The 20,388-nt window shown below is 45.1% G+C and overlaps 1 protein-coding gene across 4 annotated transcripts in view; it reads left to right on the top strand.

Annotated features, from left to right (window-relative positions):
* SEC23A (SEC23 homolog A, COPII component) overlaps positions 1-20,388 on the top strand; it is an 891,592-nt gene that overhangs the window by 71,723 nt on the left and 799,481 nt on the right. For all 4 annotated transcript variants that reach the window (XM_078659766.1, XM_078659768.1, XM_078659769.1 and 1 more), the window contains 2 exons: positions 16,465-16,551; positions 17,366-17,602. In XM_078659766.1, coding sequence (XP_078515892.1) covers positions 16,465-16,551; positions 17,366-17,602 — 324 coding nt within the window. The remainder of the gene's footprint in view (positions 1-16,464; positions 16,552-17,365; positions 17,603-20,388) is intronic.

The raw sequence follows: 20,388 nt of genomic DNA on the forward strand, positions 1-20,388 counted from the left end.
GCAGACCACACTGCCCCATTCTTGAAAGGCCGACCCGATTCCTAGTGTAAAGGCGGGGTTGTCGACCACTAGTGTCAGAGGAGAGGGAAAGGTGGTTAGCTTCCCTCTCTAGGTGCATGAGTCCCACACCTTCAGCTAGGAACTCGTGATGGGGAAAATATAAAGGCCAGGTGCCCGATGTGCTCGCTGGAAGAATGGAACTTTCCCCAATGAGGTCCTAGTTAGGGCCCTGTCCATCAATAGCCATGGTTTTTCTGACTGCTCTGGACCAATCAACTAGGAAACAGAGCTGAGCCTCATGGAAATAATGGAACAGGCATAGCACCCGGAGTTCACCCTCCACTGGGAGAGCCACCTTTGTTCCCTACTCATCCGGGGGCGTTTGCGTAGCCCATATAAAGTGGTGTAGCGCAGCCTGCAGGGCCAGGATCATGCCGGTCTGAGGGGTCAGAGGCAAAGCCTGAAATAGAAAGAGTATTTTAGGAAGGGTGGCCATCTTCAGAGCCTCAATGCGGCCCAGCAGGGTCAGCGTGTAATGCCGCCAACGATCCAACTCGGCCCGTACTTGTCTGGTAGTTGAGATAGTTCGTCTTTTCCAGGGTCGAGGCGAGTTGAACTCCCAGATACGGGATGGATTTGGTCTCCCAGCAAATCATATAAGTCTGTTTCAAAGCCGCTAGTGTAGTAGGCAGGACCAAAATATTGAGGGCTTTGGATTTGTGGAGGTTCATGCGAAGCCCTGACTCCTCTCCGAACTCTCCCAGCTCCTCTAGGAAGTGGGTTAGGCTCTCAAGGGGGTTATCCAACATGATCAATACGACCTCTGCATATAAACTAATCCGATGTTCCTCCCTGCCAAATGGGATCTCCTTGATCCCGGGGTGATCTCACTTGTTGCGCGAAGGGCTCCATATACAGCACGAAAAGGAGGAGCGAGAGCAGGCAACCTTGTTGTGTACCCCGGCCTATTGGGAAACTCTCAGAGCCCTGCCCATTCACTTGTACAGAACCTACTGGGGTCTCATAGCCGCTAAGGACCCAAGATCAAAACTGAAAAGCGTCAGTGTCTCCTCCAGGTAGGGCCAGTGGACCCAGGCGAATGCTTTCTCAGCATCGACTGGGAGCAAAATGCTGGCGCCCTTCCTACGATTGGCTTTGTCAATAATGTGAAGGAGTCTTTTGGTGTTATCTGTGCACTGCCTCTGCTGGATAAAGCCCACCTGATCTGGGGCTATCAGGCCCTGCATAAAGGGGTTGAGGAGGGTTGCCAAGATTCCTGTAAAACAATTTGTGTCCACACTCAAGAGCGAAATAGGGCGGTAATTCGCAAATGAGCGCCTGTCTTTTCCGGGCTTATGGATGACTACTATGATTGCTTCTTGCATCGAGGGCTGAAGTGTGGCCCTATTCAAGATAGTATTGAAGAGCCTTGTGAGGACCGGGCTAGTTCGGGGCAGAAGGCTTTATAGAAGCTCAATGGGAAGCCACCAAGACCCGGGGACTTCAGAGGTTTCCCCCTGGATATGGTGAAGATCACATCTTCGATTTGGATCAGGAAGTCAAGGGAAGCCGCCTGGGCGTCAGCCAATCGGGTCGTAGCATTGGCGTGGAGGTGGGGCAACAGATTGTCTGGGGGAAGGGCCTGCTCTGAATACGGTCACATAAAATTCCCTGAAGTGAGCTGCTATCTGAGCATCCCCTTCAGCAAGGTCCCGCTCTCCAGACAGGAGGGAGTCCATTCTAGTAGATTGTCTCTGTGCGAGGAGCTTACTGGCGAGGAGCCAACCGCATTTGTTCCTGTTCACATAGGAGTGTTTTAGGCACAGGAGAGAATATTCTGCCCTATCTAGGTCCAAGCCTGAAGTTGCTTCCTTACTGTCTCAAGCTGGCTCCAGATCTTCGGGGCCCTGGTGCGGTGATGGATATGTTCCAGCTCCCGGACTTGCCCCTGGAGTTCCGCCCTCTTTGCCCTTCGTTGCTTATTTTGTGCCTCTGAGAGTGCTATAAACTCCCCCTGATTATTATTTTTGAAAGATTTTATTCTTTTTCAAAGTAATACAATTTTTTCATATACATTTTTAATTTTCAATTATAATTTGCTATCCACTTTCTTGTTTCATTTGATAATCATGATGTCAATCAAATACTGTTTATTGTTTATTCCTTTCTTGCACATTCCTCAACTATCTCCTCCCTCCCATCCCCTTACTGGAGGTCCCATTAAGATTTCGCTAGGTACTTTGCCACAGATTAGAGTATTTCACTTTCCTCATTTCTAATCTTTCCTCTGTCACTAGTATTGCAACTTTCCCCTGACCGTGACTAGCATTGTCAGTGAGCACCTTCTATAGCCCCATCATGTTCATGGCGTGCTGGGGTTCCCTGTTGTGAGCGCGCTAATGGTGTGGACCCGCCCAAATCTGTTTCTGGGTTTCTCATTCCCTCCACCAGTGCCTCCCATGCTCTGGCTCATTCCATTGCTCCAATTCCTCTGCGTGCATTCCTGAGCAGGACCCTGCCTTTGCATCCCACCCATGTTTCTAGTTCTCTTTTCCAATCGGCTATTCGGGTCCCCAAGGCGTCTTCTAGTGTCTTGTGATTTCTCGCTTGGCCAGTATGAGTGCAAGGTCTTGGAATCTATCAGTGACCCTTGTTTTAGATGTATGGGGAAATAAGCTGATGAGGCAGTATGCTGGTCCACAAGGAACCATTTGCTCTATTATTCCAGTTACTATGGCCGTAACCTTCTGAAAATATATGTGTACAGTTGGGCAGTTCGAAAACGTGCTGTATATCCGCCCCGTTTTCTCCACATCTTGGGTAACTCGTGTCTTCTTGTGGAAATATCTATTAATGCATTCCGGGATGAGGTAGGCCCGATTAAGTGTATAAAAATTAATTTGTCTGAATCGAGCATTTCTCAAAACCTTATAGTTTCTATCTGGTGTGTTGACCCAGTCAATATCTTCCATTGGAGTGCCCAAATCAGTCTCCCATCTATTCTGCAGCACTGTCAGATGTTGGAGGGATTCCTTACTGATCGCTTTGTATAGGCACGTTACCGCCCTAATCTTGACCCCGCCGTTCCTATATACCCATTTGTAGCGTGGCTTTTGGGTTCTACAGTGCTCAGCTCCCCGTGTCTCCTGACCGCTGTAGTTAACGCTTCATGCAACAGGAAATGGTCCTGGGGGATGTCCCAGTCTGCCCTAAAGTCCTCCAATGATCGGAGCTTGCCCTCTTCGTACAGATCCCCCAATTTAGTTCCTCCTGCCTGCCTCCAGTCCTCCAACCCTCTCCACTGGCCCCCATGTGGTAGCACCTGTAGCACCGTCATTGGAAGGTCCGGTGAGTAGGGCACTTGAGTTTGTGTTTTTTGCATCTTCCCCTACAGCGCTGCACCACTAGCAGTTCACTGGTACCCTCCCGTTGTGATGGTGGTGATGATGATGAGACATTTATATAGCGCGACAAATACGCTGAGGTGTCCAGGCGCTGCCTTTGGTGTACATAAGTCAGAGCGGACTATGAGGTACAATTATGGTGAAAACAACCACGTTTTTAGGCCTTTTCTAAATTTGAAGAGACTGGGCTCTTTTTTTCAGCATGGTTGGTAGAGAGTTCCATAAGCTAGCTGTTGTAGCCGTGAAACTCTTGCCGCCCCATCTAGCCCTACTGACCCTAGGAACGATTAGGTTTTCCAGTTTGGCGGATCTAAGGGCTCTGGCAGGAGTATATGGCTTTAGAAATGTTGCCAGATGTGTTGGCTCCATGTTGTTGAGAGACTTAAGTGCAATACATAAAAATTTAAATCGAATCATCTTGGCTACAGGTAGCCAGTGGAGTCGGGCCAGATATGAAGAAACTGCTTCAAATTTGGAGATGCCCAGCCGTACTCTTGCTGCAGCATTCTGGGCCATCTGAAGTTTATTAATGCTACGCCTCGGAGCACTGGAAAAGAGGGCATTATAGTAGTCCAATCTTGAAGATATCAGCACTGATACCACCATCTTCCTTAGGTCCATGGGTATTACTGGAAGGATTTTTCTCAACATTTTCAAGATGATGAAACATGCTGAAGTGGCCTAATTGATTTGTGCCTCAAAGGACACCTTGGTGTCAAAGATAACTCCTAGATTTTTGGCTTTGAGCACTGGCTTGGGCAAGGCGCCAAGTTGGACTGGCCGCCAGCTATCTGTCCAAAATTATGGATTGTTCCCCAGCAGCAAAACTTCAGTCTTGGCTGAATTCAATTTCAGGCAGTGATCTGACATCCAGTTGGCTATATGGCTCATACAGTCATGGAACCTAGTAGCTGTCTGGCTGGCAGAACTGCTCATCGAGACAATGATCTGAGTGTCGTTCACATACAACACAAGGGTAAATCCATAGCTTCTTACTAGGCTGGCAAGAGGGGTGACATAAAGATTAAAGACCGTTGGGCTCAGGGATGAGCCCTGGGGAACTCCACAAGGCAGCATGAAGGGAGATGACACAATGTTGCCCAAGGCCACTTCCTGAGACCGCTCAGACAGAAAGGAGCCTAGTAAGGACAGCGCATTTCTCCCAATCCCTCAACTCCTAACCCTCTAAAGAGCTGGTCTCTGTCTCCGGTGTTAGTCCCCTCGCTATCCATTGGGTAAACTATTGCAATTGTCCCGCTAAGTAATACGATTCAAAGTCTGGGAAAACCAGTCCCCCTTCTTCAGTTGGTCGTTTTAAAGTCGCCAGGGCTACTCTTTGCTGACCTGTCCCCCTAGATAAACTACACCAAATGTGAGTCTAATTCAGAAAATCGGGCTCTCTGCATCCATATAGGTAATGAGGTAAACGGATAGAAATAGCCGGTGGAGGGCTATCATTTTTAGTAGTGCCACTCTGCCAGTGACTGACAGGGGGAGCACACTCCAAAATGTCATGCTGTCTTTTAAGGATCGTATCATCCCGCCTATGTTTCCTACTTGAAGGTCAGATTGGGAGTGATATATCTTAATACCCAGATATTTTAGGCAATGGGGCTCCCACACAATTTCTCCCAGTCCCTCCGGTGGTTCCCTGTCCCTAGTGGGAAAAGTCTGGACTTCTGCCAGTTTACTTTGAGCCCTGACAGTCCAGCAAACCTGGTCATCATTTCCCGAGCCCCTGGCAATCCCCCTCCCAAATTTCTCAAGATTAGGAGCAGGTCATCTGCATATAATGCAATGTGATGTGTATGTTCTCCTATCTGCAGACCCTGGTATTTTCTTCCCAGCCGAGCAAGGCAAGCTAATCGCTCCATAGCTAGTGCATACAGCAGTGGGGAGAGAGGGCACCCCTGGCTTGTACCTCTCTCTTCCCAATACTGTCCAGAAATCGCACTGCCCGTTCGCACCCTTGCCAGGGGTTCCGTATATAGAAGCTGTACCCTGAACTCTTGTCCCAGTTGCATTTGCTCCAAGACTCCATATAAGTAGCCCTACTCCAGACTATCAAAAGCCTTCTCTATATTAATGGCAAAAACCGCTCCCTCTCAGTCTTCAGTCGCTTGCCTCCAGTATAGACCAGCCGTCTAATTTTAAAAGCTGTGCTACTGTCCGGGATGAACCCCTCCTAGTCCGGGTGGACTTGTGTAGTCATGAATGGGAGAAGTCTTGTTGGTAGTATTTTACTTAATATTTTAAAATCCAAATTAAGCATTGATAATAGTCTGTTGGCCATACAGTCTTGGGACGATTTACCCGGTTTCAGCAGTGGTATTACGAGTGCTTCTCTTGTAGTACTTGGGAGCACTCTCTCCTCTCGCTGCTGCCTACATCTCTATCAGTTTTGGGGCTAACTCTTCCACTTAAGCTGCGTAGAATTTGGCAGGATGCCCATCTGTTCCCTGGACTTTGCCTCTGGCTAGGTCTTTAACAGCCCTCTGTACTTCCGGCTCAGTAATGGCCGCCCCCAGGATTGCAGTATTTTCTTCTATCAAGGTAGAGAAGGGGAGCTGAGCAAGGAAGTCTGTTAGGCGTCGTCTGCTCCTGTCTCCCCATGCTTTTGTAACGAGACATATAATACTCCATGAACCTGGCGTCTAGCTCCTCTTGTCTATATAAATGGTGCCCATTCTGGTCGACTATTTCCACTATAGAGGTACCCCTATAGGTCATGTTGGCCAGCCACCCTAGAGGTCATTGAAACAGCGCTCAGCGTGTTGAATGGACATCACCTACCCCCATTTCATTCATAATGGAATGTGCTACCCTAGCTCTTACTGAGAACTTCTTTGAGTTCAAACAAAATCTATTCTATCAGAGCCAGGGCACATCTATGGGGAGCACTTTTTCTCCAAGCTTAGCATGTATCTACATGGCAGCTTTGAGAAAGACTACATCCTAGACACCAATAATCCATACCATAATAACCTGAAATTATGGAAACGTTTCATCGACGACATCCTGATTTTCTGGCATGAGACACGAACCGACAGTGATGAGTTTGTGAGGTGGATCAATGAATTGAATGCTTACCTCAGATTCTCCCATACAATTTCTGCCACCACCATTCCATTTCTAGAAATAAATATTACACTCACTGCAGGGATTCTCAAGACCTCATTGTATAAAAAAACCGACTGATCGTAATAGCTTACTTTTATACACTAGTCATCACCCAAAAGCGCTGACGGATAACTTGCCAGTCGGCCAATTTTTGCATATCAGGCGCAATTATACTTCAATTGCTGACTACAGAACAGAGGCCAACACCCTGGCATCTAACCTCAAAGCTAGAGGCTGCCCTGAGAAACAAGTCAGAGACTCATTGAAAAGAGCCCGAAATAACCCAAGGGAGTCGTTACTTGAGGCACATCCTAAACCAACACTGATAATCTCACGTGTCACATCCTTCACTCCAGACTCTGCCAGAATTAAAAAGATTATCTTGAAACATTGGCACATATTGAACACAGGTGATCTGCAATGTCCCAAACCTAGGTTCGCGTATAAAAGAACTCGCAACGTAAAGGACACGTTGGTACACACCAGACCCAAGAAATGCAACACCGACACACAGAGGACTCTGGAGTCTACCACGAGTGACTGGACTCTATCCTTGGGGTTCCTGCATAGTATGCCCATTGACTACCACATCCAAAGAACTACCCCTACTACCTACCTTCAAATGGGCCCAAAAGAGGCACACTAATTGCAATACCAAGCAATGCATTTACATGATCACGTGCCCATGCGGCATGAAGTATATAGGAATGACTATGCAACCTATTAAGATCCGAATCACAGAACATAGAAGTAACATTGGCTGTCAGAGAGTCACTTCAAAACTAGATACACACTACAAAGAAGCACCACACTCTTCTGACAATCTATGCTGGACAATATTAGAAGCCTTCCCAGTGAACACTAAGGCTGCACTGTTCAGAACTGAACAGAGATTGGTCCCTAGATTTTCAACGCATATCACCGGCCTTAATGATGACATTCCTTGGGACTCATTAAGCTGAGGCAATACATATTCTACAATAAGGGACCTGTAATACCATGTGACCCACAGCATGAGCTGTCATAGCAGCTGCTATGTTTGTTGAGGGCTTACTGTTGCCATCCCAATACACTGACCCACTTGTAAGCATATACACCGGCCCCTCCTAGCTCATCCCTCATCCCTCACGCCAACGCCCACCACTGGGGTTGACTAAATATCATGATTACCGCGCTACCTCGGGTACTTTACTCTCTTGACTACAACTTCTGACATCATTCCTCAACACTGGTTAACACCCTGTGTCAACCATATATAACAATATGTAATGGAAAGGTGTATTTTTGTACCACTCGAGCGCCTGTACTTCACAGACTCTACATGACATTTGAAGGTATTTATCACCAGCCACTTAACCTTCAGCACATACCGGTTCCCACTTTTACATCTAGGCTTAATAGTCCGATTCACCACCTACGAACTGTAGCCTGAACTCCACTATAAGATGGCGACTAAAAAACGCTACTATAGTACACACGTCTGAATGACAATCCCATTTCCTCTCACGTGACTGTGGCACTTCATTGGCTCCCGGCACTACTTCTGGACCCGCCGCCGACTGCCTCTCACCATCCCGGTGTCGGCTGCAGGGTAGGTCAAACGCTAAATAGAGTTATACAAGCTGGTGAGTCCCCTTCTGATCCTACAACGCTTTAGAGGTGAGTGAGCGAAATTTTGGGTACCTTCTATGCCGATATGCCTCTCGGGGACTTCAGCTACTTATGCGCTGGGTGTGGACGCGGCAACACTATCTGGGGCCCGGTGTGCTGACGGGACGTTCTCTGGCTCTGCCAGGGACGCCGCAGCGGTTCACTACTAGGCTCTGGGGTTTTGCGCTGCGCTACACTCAGATAACTGAACTGGTGCCCTGGTGGGGTGGGTCGCCTATTGGACGGCCTTGACTTTTGTCCATTAACCCCTTCAGTGATCAAGCCCGGGCTACCATAACACCTTTCTGTGCTGATCACGATTACTTACTTACTAACGGAGCTGGATCATTACTTTCTTCTTTCCCTAATAGGACCCAATCGGCGTCCTCTCATTACCGCCGGCTACTGTTGCAAACACATTTTGCCGACAGTATAGGTGAGTCCTACCATGTCCTGACTACAATGAGTACTACATTCTGCTCATTAGTTTTTTAACCGTGAGAATGATTTTCTACTACACAAAGCACAAAATGTATTGAGTATTGAGTTTAATGCATTGTGCCCTGCACTATTCTTCACTGATATTTTTCCTGCGATTTTATGTGTAACAAAGGTCTTTTTCATGAGCAAGTTCACTTTGTTAGACAGTAAGGATTGGTACACAGAGATAATGTGTGTATCAATATGTGCATTTAACATGTTCTCCCTACCTATTTGTTTCCTACTTACAGGTCTACCACCAGAGTACGGGGTATGTAGATTCCACTTACCTTGTAGTGTAGATAGTACCACTTTGATCCTGAAGAAGTGTCCTGATCACAATGACTTTAGAGACCCGAAACATGTCGATCATTTGAGAGCTGGCCATACACCACTAGGCACATTACGACTAGTTCTTTGCCCCTCTCTTTCTTTTAATTTAGGCAGTTTACCTTCGAAATAAATATTGGTTAGGACTAACTGACCTATTTTAACACACACTTTTCCCTACATCTAAACGCACTAGGCCCCTTACCCCCACTGCACCCTCCGGCAGGAACAAAAGATCCCCGATAAAGAGCCCCCGTTCCGGGTGCCCGTCCGGTATTGCAGCACCGACCTGACGAGGGGCAGGCTCAAATGATGAAGCATGACACCTAGCTTGCTGGGTGTGTGAGAGCCCTAGTTCCAACAAGGAGAATTCCCTCTCCTTCATTCACACACTAGTGGTCCTCCAGTGACCCCCACTGTCTTTTTATAGGTTCCAACCCTCCTAACATATTATCACAGAGGAACTCCGTACCTAAGTTGTACACAGCCTGCTGGGACATGTACACTGGACCTTGGTAAACTAGCCCCTAGTCCCTCCTTTGTCTAACAACAGGATAAACTCCCCCTGATGACCACCTTCAGAGCATCCCAATGGGTTGATGCAGGTATATCGTGGGGTGTCGTCAAGGAAATCACTAATAGGTTTCTTAATCTGCCTCATGACTTCCGGCTGTTGCAGCAGTGCCTCCGGCTCGGTGGGCTGTATCTCCCATGTATTTCTCCACGTTTCCTGCCGCCAGGGCCGCCCTGATTCTAATGTTGTTGCACCGTGATCTATTTCCGATGCCTTCGGTGTGGGCCTGGAGGTTGATCTGCTGATCCGTGGGGCAGATGGGTTCCTGCCTGAGCTGCTCAGGATCCAAGTCCCTACTGAATTTGTGGTTTTCCAGGACGTCCACTCTCCCTGATTTCTGAGAGTTCTTTCCGTACACCCTGCAGGTCCTACGCTAGGTCCCTTTTGATCAACTGTAGATCTTCCCTGAGGGACGAAAACAGAGTCTCTAGGTAGGTTTGAGTGACTAGCACCTCCCCTCAGCCTCATCCTTAGGGGTCGATGGCCCGCTCAAGGGGCTGGGGCTCCCTGTGGGGAGGGGAGCAGAGGGCTTAGTGAGCATGTCTTTTTGGAGGACCATCTTTCGTGGCGTGAGACACCGCCATTTCTCCTCCTGCAGTTAGGTCTCTATCGCTTATTTACCACCAGGGATGGTGCTGGCCGCCGACAAAGCGCAGGGTGGCAACACGCTAAGGTGAGATCCCACCGTCTGTCCAATGCCCAAGACTTGGCAGGTGGGCACTGATACTTGTGTATCGGTGCGGGGGGGCACGTGTGACAACGCTCCAGCGCCTGACCGATTTCACCTCCCCCGATTGTAGGGCCCAGCATGCAGTCCAAGTCAGGCACATTAGAATGGGCTGGGCTCTGGATCCATGTCTACACCGGTGTGTTGCTCATTCCAAGTATCCCCCTAAAGCCCCTCACTGCCCCTCACTCGCCTCATGCTCACCAGGCACAGTTTGCCGCTGGCCCAATCCCTGCATAGTCTCAGGGGGTGGGCGGGGGGACACCTCCGGCACTGGTCAATTCTTCCAGCCGTCTGTGCCTGTGTGGGCTGGTGGCTCCTTTTGACTGACGCCACTGCAGGAGCAATCAGCGGGTCTGGTATGCCGCTGGGACCCTCAGTCCTCCCTCAGGCGACAGGGGAGGACCTGGTCCGCTTATCAGTGTCCTCGTGGTGTCAGGCGGGCGGGTCCACACACGCCGTCTTCCGCTGCTATCCCCGAGGCCAGTCTCGTCTCACACCCGAGGCCCACCGGAGCAGCAGAACTACTGCCCATAGTGCCGCAGCGGGACGCTAACCGTGCTCACGCAGGCCGCACAGATAGGGGTGTTGCAGTGCGGGCCAGGAGGGCAGCTGCTGGGCTAGAAAAATTCGAGGACCCACCCGGCGTTAGGGCACTAGTCTCGCCCACGGATGTGCGGAGGTGCCGAGGCTGCGTATGGTTACATCGCGGCCAGAGTGGAGGGACCTGAATGCGCGTCCCCTTGCTCCGCCAGCTCGGCCATGCTCCTACCATAGCTTTTTAAAAGGCTTCCTTAGTTGATGATTTAACATTCATGATACATCAGTAGTCCTATTACCCCTGGAAATATGTATTTAAAAGAAGGAGGCTGTTGAGTGCACTTTGAAGGCTTTGTACATTTGCATCCTCCAGCAAGCTCATGATCCCTAGTGGAATTTCATTCTGGTTGTTGCTGCTTTAATGTAGCATCCATTCAAGACTTCCTGTTAGTGATCTCTTTACCTAGAGAAGTGTTTCTTAGTTGCTATTACCTCAGTCATAAAGACTGGCAAACTTCAAGCTCTCTCTTAAAAAAAGTCATGTTTAGATTTAGATAACATCTCAGAATGGTCCACACAATGTTTTGCAAGACTGTCATTTTGAACAATAGGTGTTACTGTTGTGTTTTTTCACCTGAGAATTCATGTTTTGTTTGTTTTCGTTGATTTGTGAACCACACACAACCTAGAGGTTTCCATAGCTAGAGGTTTTTATCACTTAATATGGTTTCACTCCAAGCAAAAAAGAAGCATAGACTATTGCTTCCTATGGAACCAGGTTCCCAAACAGGAAGATACAGAAAATCAAGAGTAACGAAAAATATCCTTTGTGGTGTTTCTGGCACTTTTAGATTTTGCTCTCCCTACATCCAATACCTTCCTGTCTATCCTGTTGTTAAGCATATTCTGTTCTCCAGCATTTCATTATTGAAAAAGTGTGGTAACTTGGTTAGGTCAGTTGATAATGCACGAGTGGGAGGTGTGGCTGGTGCACATGAAAGGGGCATAAGCAACGATTGCATTTACAAACATTTTAGAGACCTCATCTTTTGGAGAACCTGAGTCAGCTACAGTAGTCATCTGTTGTCCCAGAGTCCTGACATCCCTATCTATAAGAATCGTGACTTCTAACTTTGAGAATGGTTTATGTGGATGCATGTTAAAATACCCCTAGTGGGGTGTTTGACTGAGCTATCCAGTAAGAGAGCATTGTTCTTCTCCAAAGATGTGATGTACTAAATCTTTTTCGCAGCCCCTTCTGTACGTTGTCTGTAGGACATATCCGTCCCTAACTGCTGTGTCCCATACAGCTCTAGGCCAATCTCTCATTGTACACATGCCTGTTGCTTCATATGATAGGGTTTTCTGCCTCGTCCGGATTCCCCTTTCTCACAAGAGGTTTCCGCTAAGTTCATAATCTCCTGATTAACAAATTGCCATTCAGTAGACTGTTCCTGTTCCAGTGGTTCCTTAATCTGGGATCCTCTACCTTTTATGTGGCTTTCCATGACCTTGTTTGAAGCTGCTTAACTATTGTTGTTTAGTTTATGTATTAAATTAAGATATTGGTATAGCACAGATGTAACCAAATCAGCAATGGAGTGCTCCACATTTGGTCAGAGTTATTATTATTATTATTTTGAAGCTTATAAAGCGAACGGCTACCCCCAACGGGGGTGTCCCGGCACTGCAGTTAAATAGTTTATTTATTAGAGATTATAAATACTGCCCTGGCTATGTCACCTAGTAGGGGCAGTGTGTAGAGAGGTCGAGTAAGGTTGACATGTAGTTTAGAGAGAGGAGTTGAACAATCGCATGGGAGGGGGCCCCTGAGTGGAGATACAGGCAGGGGAAGCAGGGGAAAATAACGTAATACTCACAGAGAAACCCGACTGCCTAACAATTGTAGTAAAATTGCTAATCGTCACTGATACACTGTGTTTTGAATATCCGTGACGATTAGCAATTATACTGAAGTTGTTAGGCAGTGGGGTTTCTCTGTGAGTATTACGTAGAGAGAAGAGTTGGTCAGAGTTTGATGTTGAGATGACATTAATTTACTTTTTGTGCTGCCTAAATGTCGACATCTGGGGTACCAAAGGATTATGCGCTAAATTGAAGCACAAAAGCACTAAATCTACAAAAGATTGGAGTACCAGTCTTATTCCAAAGGGGTGTCCAAGCCAGCACTTCATCCTAGTAACCAGGTTCTCAGTGACGGTGCCAGGTAGAGTGACAGCCATGGGGGAAAGTGTAGTTTGCCATTGCAAGATTGTATTTGTACCCTTTTTGAGGGGGCTCCAAAGGACCCACTAGCTCCATTTATACTAAGTGAAATCACTTTTTTATGAGGAAGAGGCTGTTGAAACTCAACACCGTACCAACTACGGTCGGTGTGAAAAGGATACAGGCAATTGATGAATTAGTACTTCAGTTGTGGTGGGCTGATGTTCAGCATCGTCCCCGACTTGTAGAAGGAGCTAGTGGCAACTCATCCGTGGCGCACTCAAGGTGTGTTCCAAAACCTCCACGTAAGGTCCTGCACGGTCTCCATGTCGGCCGGGACAAGGAAGACGCAGTTGGCACGGTGTTGAGATTCACACACTTTTTCTCTCATTTGGTCATGAAGAAAGCCACGGCACCTCCATGGAGGGCACTTAGTCTGAAACATGTCGACCCTATGACCACCTTGAACCATGCTAGGTTAAATTCTCCAGGCATGGCTCGTTCACTTATTTTAGTCCTGACCCCCCGATGCTCTATTAAAATTATTCTCTAACATACTAGGGAGTTAGTTTTAACTTCACACTCACCACTTCTACACACTCCCTCCACACCCGGCTCGTGTGAAGGTTTTAGAACCACCTCTTGTTAACCACAACTAAAAACATCCCGAGCTCCTCCCTCACAGTAAGGGGTTGTAGCCTGCACTGCAACCAGGTTTGCAGTGCGAGTAGGTTCCCAATGATGAAGCATGCCACCTACGGGTGGGTGAGGGAATTCGTCCTATAAAAGGGAATCCCCCACACTGGTCGGTAAATTTCCTCAGGCCTTTTGTGTGTATACAGTCTACAAAAGACAGTCCTTGACACTCCAACAAATGCGTTGCCTTAGAGTACACCCACCATACCTGCAGCCTGTCACCTCCTAAAAAAAAACCTCATGCATTTGCCACAACATGCTCCACCAGGTTCACTGCCACCATGCTCTTCGCCTCTCAGCCAATGTAAAACCGCTGTACTGCTAAGAGCAATTGATTACCAATTGGTTATAAAGGAATATACGCACGCACGTTGGTGCTAAAGTGAAAGAAGAAAAACTTTAAAGGAGAACAGACTAAGGTATAAAACGACTGATAATAAACGTCCTTTACGGAGTGTGTGAAAGCACTAGGTGCTACTGGATAAAAAAACTTTAAAATCTATAATTTTTTTTATTGTATTGTAATCAGTGGTCTGTGTGCATTACAAACAAGCAAGCAGAGCGGCAAGACAATAAAGGCTCGCACATAGCGCGAGTTGTAGTCCTAAAAAAAATACGCATGCATATCAGTGCTAACGTCAAAGAAGACACCCTTAAAAAGAGAACATGCAGATGAAAAATATGACTGATAATAAATGTCCAGTATTGTCGAACTGGTGAGGTGTCGGCAGAGACGGACAGGGAGATTCTGTGTGAAGTATTTGAAATTAAAAGAAAACACTCGCCACTGTGAGCCATACTTGCTGGAGTTGAAACGGAATGGCTCCATTGTGAAAGTGAAATCGCACATAGCGCCTGCAAATACCAAAATAAAAGCGCCGCCATTGCTAAAGCTGGCGTCCCAGCAGTGCTATTTAAATTAATTAAGCAAAGCGTCATCCCGAAGGGATAATGCAGGCTATATAATAAGGACACAGTAAAAGGTCCTGTCCTGAGGGAAGGTTACAAAAAAGGAGAGGGAGGTACTAAGGAGGGACTAATAAGCCCATTAACCAATCAAAAGCCAACGTTAACAAAGGACAGTCGTAGCAGGGTGGGCATACCTGAATACAGCAAGCCTTGCAGAGCAGGGCATGCACTGCCCAGGCTCGACCTAAAAAAGGACTTGCAGACGCCTGAAATGGGTGTCTAGTAAGGGTGGGCGTAGTTAGCGGAGTACCCATACGCAGAATTTTGCGGAATTGATCAAAAACTCTGAACTCCGCTCGGCAACTGAGTCTCACCCCAATTAAAAAACACAGAAACCTCACATACCCTTGATAATACAAGTAACTCTATCATTACATGCAAAAATGCATATAGTCATCTCACATAAGTGAAAATGAAAATTCAGCAAGCAGTGAGAGAAGTGATGATGTTGGTGTCCTCATTAACCTAGGGAGCGAACCAAGCTGATGCCTTGAACATAAAGAGCACATTCTCAACAATTGGTGGTGATCCCATCCTCCTAGGACCACCCCAAGCACAGTTATGCGCAAAAATAACAACCCTAACCAAAGGCCCTGCAAAGCATTATGGGACAACGAGATTCTCGAGTGCAGTGAATATTATAGTATCCAATATCAAAACATTCCTCTAGGGGAAGGCTCTCCAGGCTCATCTGAGAGCTAATACTATTATGCATTATTTTTCCTTTCCCATTCCTTTCTATAGATAATTATAACCTCCTTTCTTCAGATAATTCTAACCTTTTTGAGGTTGGTGGGAGAAGAGAGAGTGTGTGTGTTAGGATAGGTAGCGGAGGGTTAATCCATTGCGACCTAGTATTCTTTAAAGTGGTGAGTTTTCAACTCTTTCCCAAATTGGATCATCACTGGGGTTAGGAGTGTCCTAATGGATATGGGCGTGTTGTGCCAGACCCGGGAAATAGATGGTAAAGGCCTGCTGCCAATGGAGTTTCATCAGGATTGGGTTGATGTGATCCTATTTTTTCAGGCCCTAAATGAGAACTACTGCTCCATATAAGATGCCCAAAAGGGTAGCCAGTTTGGAGTCTGGGAGCCCATAGAACAGGGCGTTACTACCATTCAGATGCAAGAGTAGTAGGAGGACTTGAACAGCAGTTCTGAAGTTGCTTTCTGATAAAATGGTTTCAGTTTCTTTAGAAGAGATGTGACACCAGGCAGCCTTTGTTTTTTGGCAATGTGTTTCTTGAGGGTAGTTGGTGCCATAGGTGCTTTCTAAAAAGTAAATGTAATGTCTTATGGGATGTTAAGGTAAAAGGAAAGGTTACTCAATTCATTTTAATAAATAGTAAATTATTTATTGGCCTTTCCCTTTTCATTAACATCCCATTAGGCATTAAGGTAAATAGATTCAGAAATGAATGGCCATGGCATGGGTAGCAAAGCCATAATTGGAAACAAAACGATCTAATGTTAAGGTTTTAACAATTTTTATTGTGTCAAAAGTCATATACATTGCAGATCGTTGTCAATGACGATTAATAAACCTGTTTTTGGCAGGGATTTATTAAAAGATTAACTGAGCTATGCTTTAATCGTGTGTCTATTTTCTGAATAGCCAGTTTTGGGTAGTTTGTTTGAAAATCACAAATACTTTTCCAATTTCGCAACATGAATAATAAATAATTGTTTGCTGCAATTGTGCTTATGTCGTTTTTTAAAACATGAATGACGTGCAAAATTCCCTTATAGTTTCCGCCCACTTATGCTGGAATATCCGAGATCAATCAGCCTGCAGAACTTTTACCTCAGTTTTCCAGCATTGAATATGTAGTACAGGTAAGAAAAACCGTAAATGTGATCATTTATTTATTCATGTGAGTAATTGTTTATTTGCATGATTAATAAAACATTTGCAATCATTTACATCCATGAAATATTAAAATTGATCTTTCAAAATTACGATTTGTAGGGTAATTAAGTTTTTTCAAAGTTACATTCCTGTTTGTCATCTGGCAGTGTTTGAATGTTCAATACAGGGGGGTGTGGAATGCACACCTATTCACACTGTCTCAATTTTAGTTTGTCTAAACGTACTCCGGTATGCGTGCAGCTTAGTCACAGTGTCATGCCCAAAAGACACTGAAAGATTAACAACATTGCGGAATGGGACGTATCTCCGACCCAGACCAAACGCACAGCGAAATGTGCCTCCTTGGCACTACTTGATTCCTTTTTAAACCTCTTTAACTCGTTTTATTCATCCTTGTTTTAACTCACTTGAATTATCGCCCCACTTGACTTCATATGCCTTTTTCCAGGTTTCTAATGTTCTGTCTGTGCCACTACGGGACTTTTGAAAGAACATGACTGATGCAAAGTTTCGTAAAAAGCAGTGTTTAATTAACTAGAACCCAATGCATTTCGGGCATACATTGCCCTTCTTCGGGGGTCACTTGAAAATGTTTGCCTACTTCCACCACCCTTTAATGGTGTAGGAGAGCTATTGTAAAGGTTTCCGAATCTAGACTGCACTTGGGATATTCCAAAGGTGATGAATTTGCAGGTACACAGAGTATCACTAACAAAGGTAAGCAGCTTTTTCTTTTAGTATATTAATTTTTTATGTCCTAAACCAATGTATTTTTAACAGCGTGGTCCCCAGATGCCTTTGATATTTCTCTACGTCGTGGATACATGCATGGATGATGAAGATTTACAAGCTCTGAAAGAATCCATGCAGATGTCATTAAGTCTTTTACCACCAACAGCTTTGGTGGGTCTTATTACCTTTGGAAGAATGGTGCAGGTACACGAGTTGGGATGTGAAGGAATATCAAAAAGTTATGTCTTCCGTGGAACAAAAGACTTGTCTGCAAAGCAGCTTCAAGTAAGTTAAACCAGTATTAAACAATGAAGTACAGATATCTGTTTTCAATTACAATTTGTAGCTGTTGAGTCTTATTGTCACAGACCGTTTGCTCCATTTTTCTGCTAAGCCGTAAAGGCAAACTGGCATTACCCAGCCATTGCAAGTACAAATTTTTCTTTTAATAATTTATTTTCTTTCTTTAATTGATATTCGCATACTGACATTTTAAACACAAATGAAGTCAGATGATCAGCTAAATAAAATGGATGGTACCGTTTCAATATAGAGGAGTCTGCATTTTGGATATGATATGCGTCTTTAAGTATTCTTGCTCTGCAATATCATGGGGTGTCTTGCTTTGTTTTGTTTTGGAATAGTCTCTAGCCTTTTTGCTTTGTTCTCTCATTATTTATTGTAGAGCTGAAAAATCATCATGTGGCTGTGTAGAGAGTTATTTCATGCTGGCCTTTTACAAGTTATCTGGTTGACCCTGTCCTACAATTGACTTGACTTTTTTTTTTTTTTAGTAATTCTAAGGTGGGTCATAATGTTTTTAAATCGCATCTCAGCAGAGCATAAGGTTCTATTGAATTGGGTCCCCAAGACCTGGCTGTAGGTTGCCACTAAATAATATTCAGGGGCAAGGCCATTATTAACTGCTCCCATGAAAGAAGTATCTACTGACCCTCTTGTGGAAATCCATACAGTCCCCTATAACCAGTGTTCTTCAATTCCCTACCTCGAGGATGTACTGTGATTGTATAATGGGTCCATGTGTTCAGACCCTCTGTTTTGTGAATGATGCCCTCTGTGAGGCCGCATTGCTTACAGCATAACATCTGGGTTCCTTGCATCAAGGATATGAGCACGTTTGTGACTATAGAAAGTGTGACAAGAATACCGGCCAAATCCTCATAACTTTCCGCCCTTGGCGTGAGGTCTCTAAAAGAGAATTAGAGACCACTTTGAGTAATAATAGTCCGGTCATTGACCCAGACATTAACGTAGCCTCCAGTAATGTCTCAAGTTGGTAAATTCTGCTATGACCCAGCTGGTGCCAGAAAAACAGATTATTACCTATCATAAACTATGTTAATCACCGTGGTACACCCCCAAAGTAAAATGCCTTAAACAGAAAGTGTCGGGTATGTTGAACTACTCTGGAGTAAGGAATATGATCCAATAGCTAAAGATAATTATCAATATCTGTAAAGAGTGCTGTACTCTGATTAATAGTACTAACATTCTATTTTTTTCTACAAAAATAAAAACGGCTAAAAACCCTTCTTCAGAGTTATTCAAAATTGTCACCTTTTACTAACTTTAAAACGGGTTCTCCCCATAGTATGGATCAAAATAGCTGCAATAACATGGCAAACTTATTTCAAAATAAAATACAGTGTATTTATGATGAAATCGTAATGACATCCTCGGTAAGAGGCACAGGAGGCACTGATCATGCCCCAATCAGACATTAGTGGTGGCCCCTAATACAGCTGACTTAGAGAATGCAAGTCTTCAAGAATGCCTGTGCAACTTTTCCCCTCTCACGGAGGAGGAAGTAGAGAATCTCATCACTACCATGAAGTCTGCCTCTCCAGCTGACCCCTGCCCTTCATGTATCTGGCACATGGTACCAAATTTAATGGCGATTCATCCCATAAAACTTTTAAAACAAATATAGACAGGAACCGTTCCAATAGCCTGAAAGTTAGCATATGTGCTACCTATATTGAAAACCCCAACCCCAATCTCAATCCAACCGACACAAAAATCTATTGGCCGATCTACCGATTGCCCTTTCTGGCTACAGTCCTTGAAAAGGCAATGAACAAGGATATTACTGTATTTTTGGAGGCTAGTGAAACCTTGAACCAGGATCAACATGGTTTCAGAACCCAGCATTCCACACAGTGCGCCTTAGTGGAGGCCTCTGAAGAAATATAAAGTACACAGTCCTTGCAAAATGTTCTTATTTTATGTCTTTAAAGTGTATAGAGTTTACATTATTGTGAGGATTTTCTAGTGCTGATCACAACTGTAAAAAGTGGATGGTGTCTGCCAATTTTAGAGCTTAATCTAAACAGATGGTCTCTGTTCATCGTCTGCAGCAGAGTGAGAAGGTTTTGGTGTTTGTCTGACAGGCAAGAAAAGGACCAGTCATCTAAATGAATAAATGAAATGAAGAGCGCTTTGCCAAATGGAAATTACCAAAGTGGCGATTCTTTCCCGGTGTGTGTCCCGTAAGTTCAGGCTGCAGGAACTGTGGCTTTTGGTACCATAATGCTCTTTATAAAGGAAAAAGGAACTTAAAGTCCAGGATTGAACCACAGATCTGAAGCTGTCACAGGGCTGGTTATAACATGACCAAGCAGCTTAATGCTTAATTAGAGGCGAAAAAATGTATAATTTTCTAAATTATTGCAACTTTAGTACACATGTCATTGATTCCATTGCTGTAGCAAATCTCTAAGGAAATAATGGTGCTGAACACCTCGACTCGGTATGGAAAAAACAACTAGGAAAATATGTGAAACCGGTTCAAGGCACTTTATGGTTACTGTACTAATGTGAACTAGAAAGAGATAAGCACCTTTTTATTTTATTTTCTTTTTTTTTTAGGTCTACTGGAATATTCTGGGCTACTGATAGTGCTTAAAAACTAATTTATTTAGCATTAGGAAGCCTAGATAAAATGGAGTAAAGTATGCCAAAACTAGAACTTGCTAAATAAAAAATACTAATTTGAATTTAGCTTATATCAGTGCCCATGTTAGCTAGAAGTTTGGTCCATGAGGGACAAA

This window comes from Lissotriton helveticus, chromosome 9, assembly GCF_964261635.1.
Source record: "Lissotriton helveticus chromosome 9, aLisHel1.1, whole genome shotgun sequence".
NCBI lineage: Eukaryota > Metazoa > Chordata > Amphibia > Caudata > Salamandridae > Lissotriton > Lissotriton helveticus.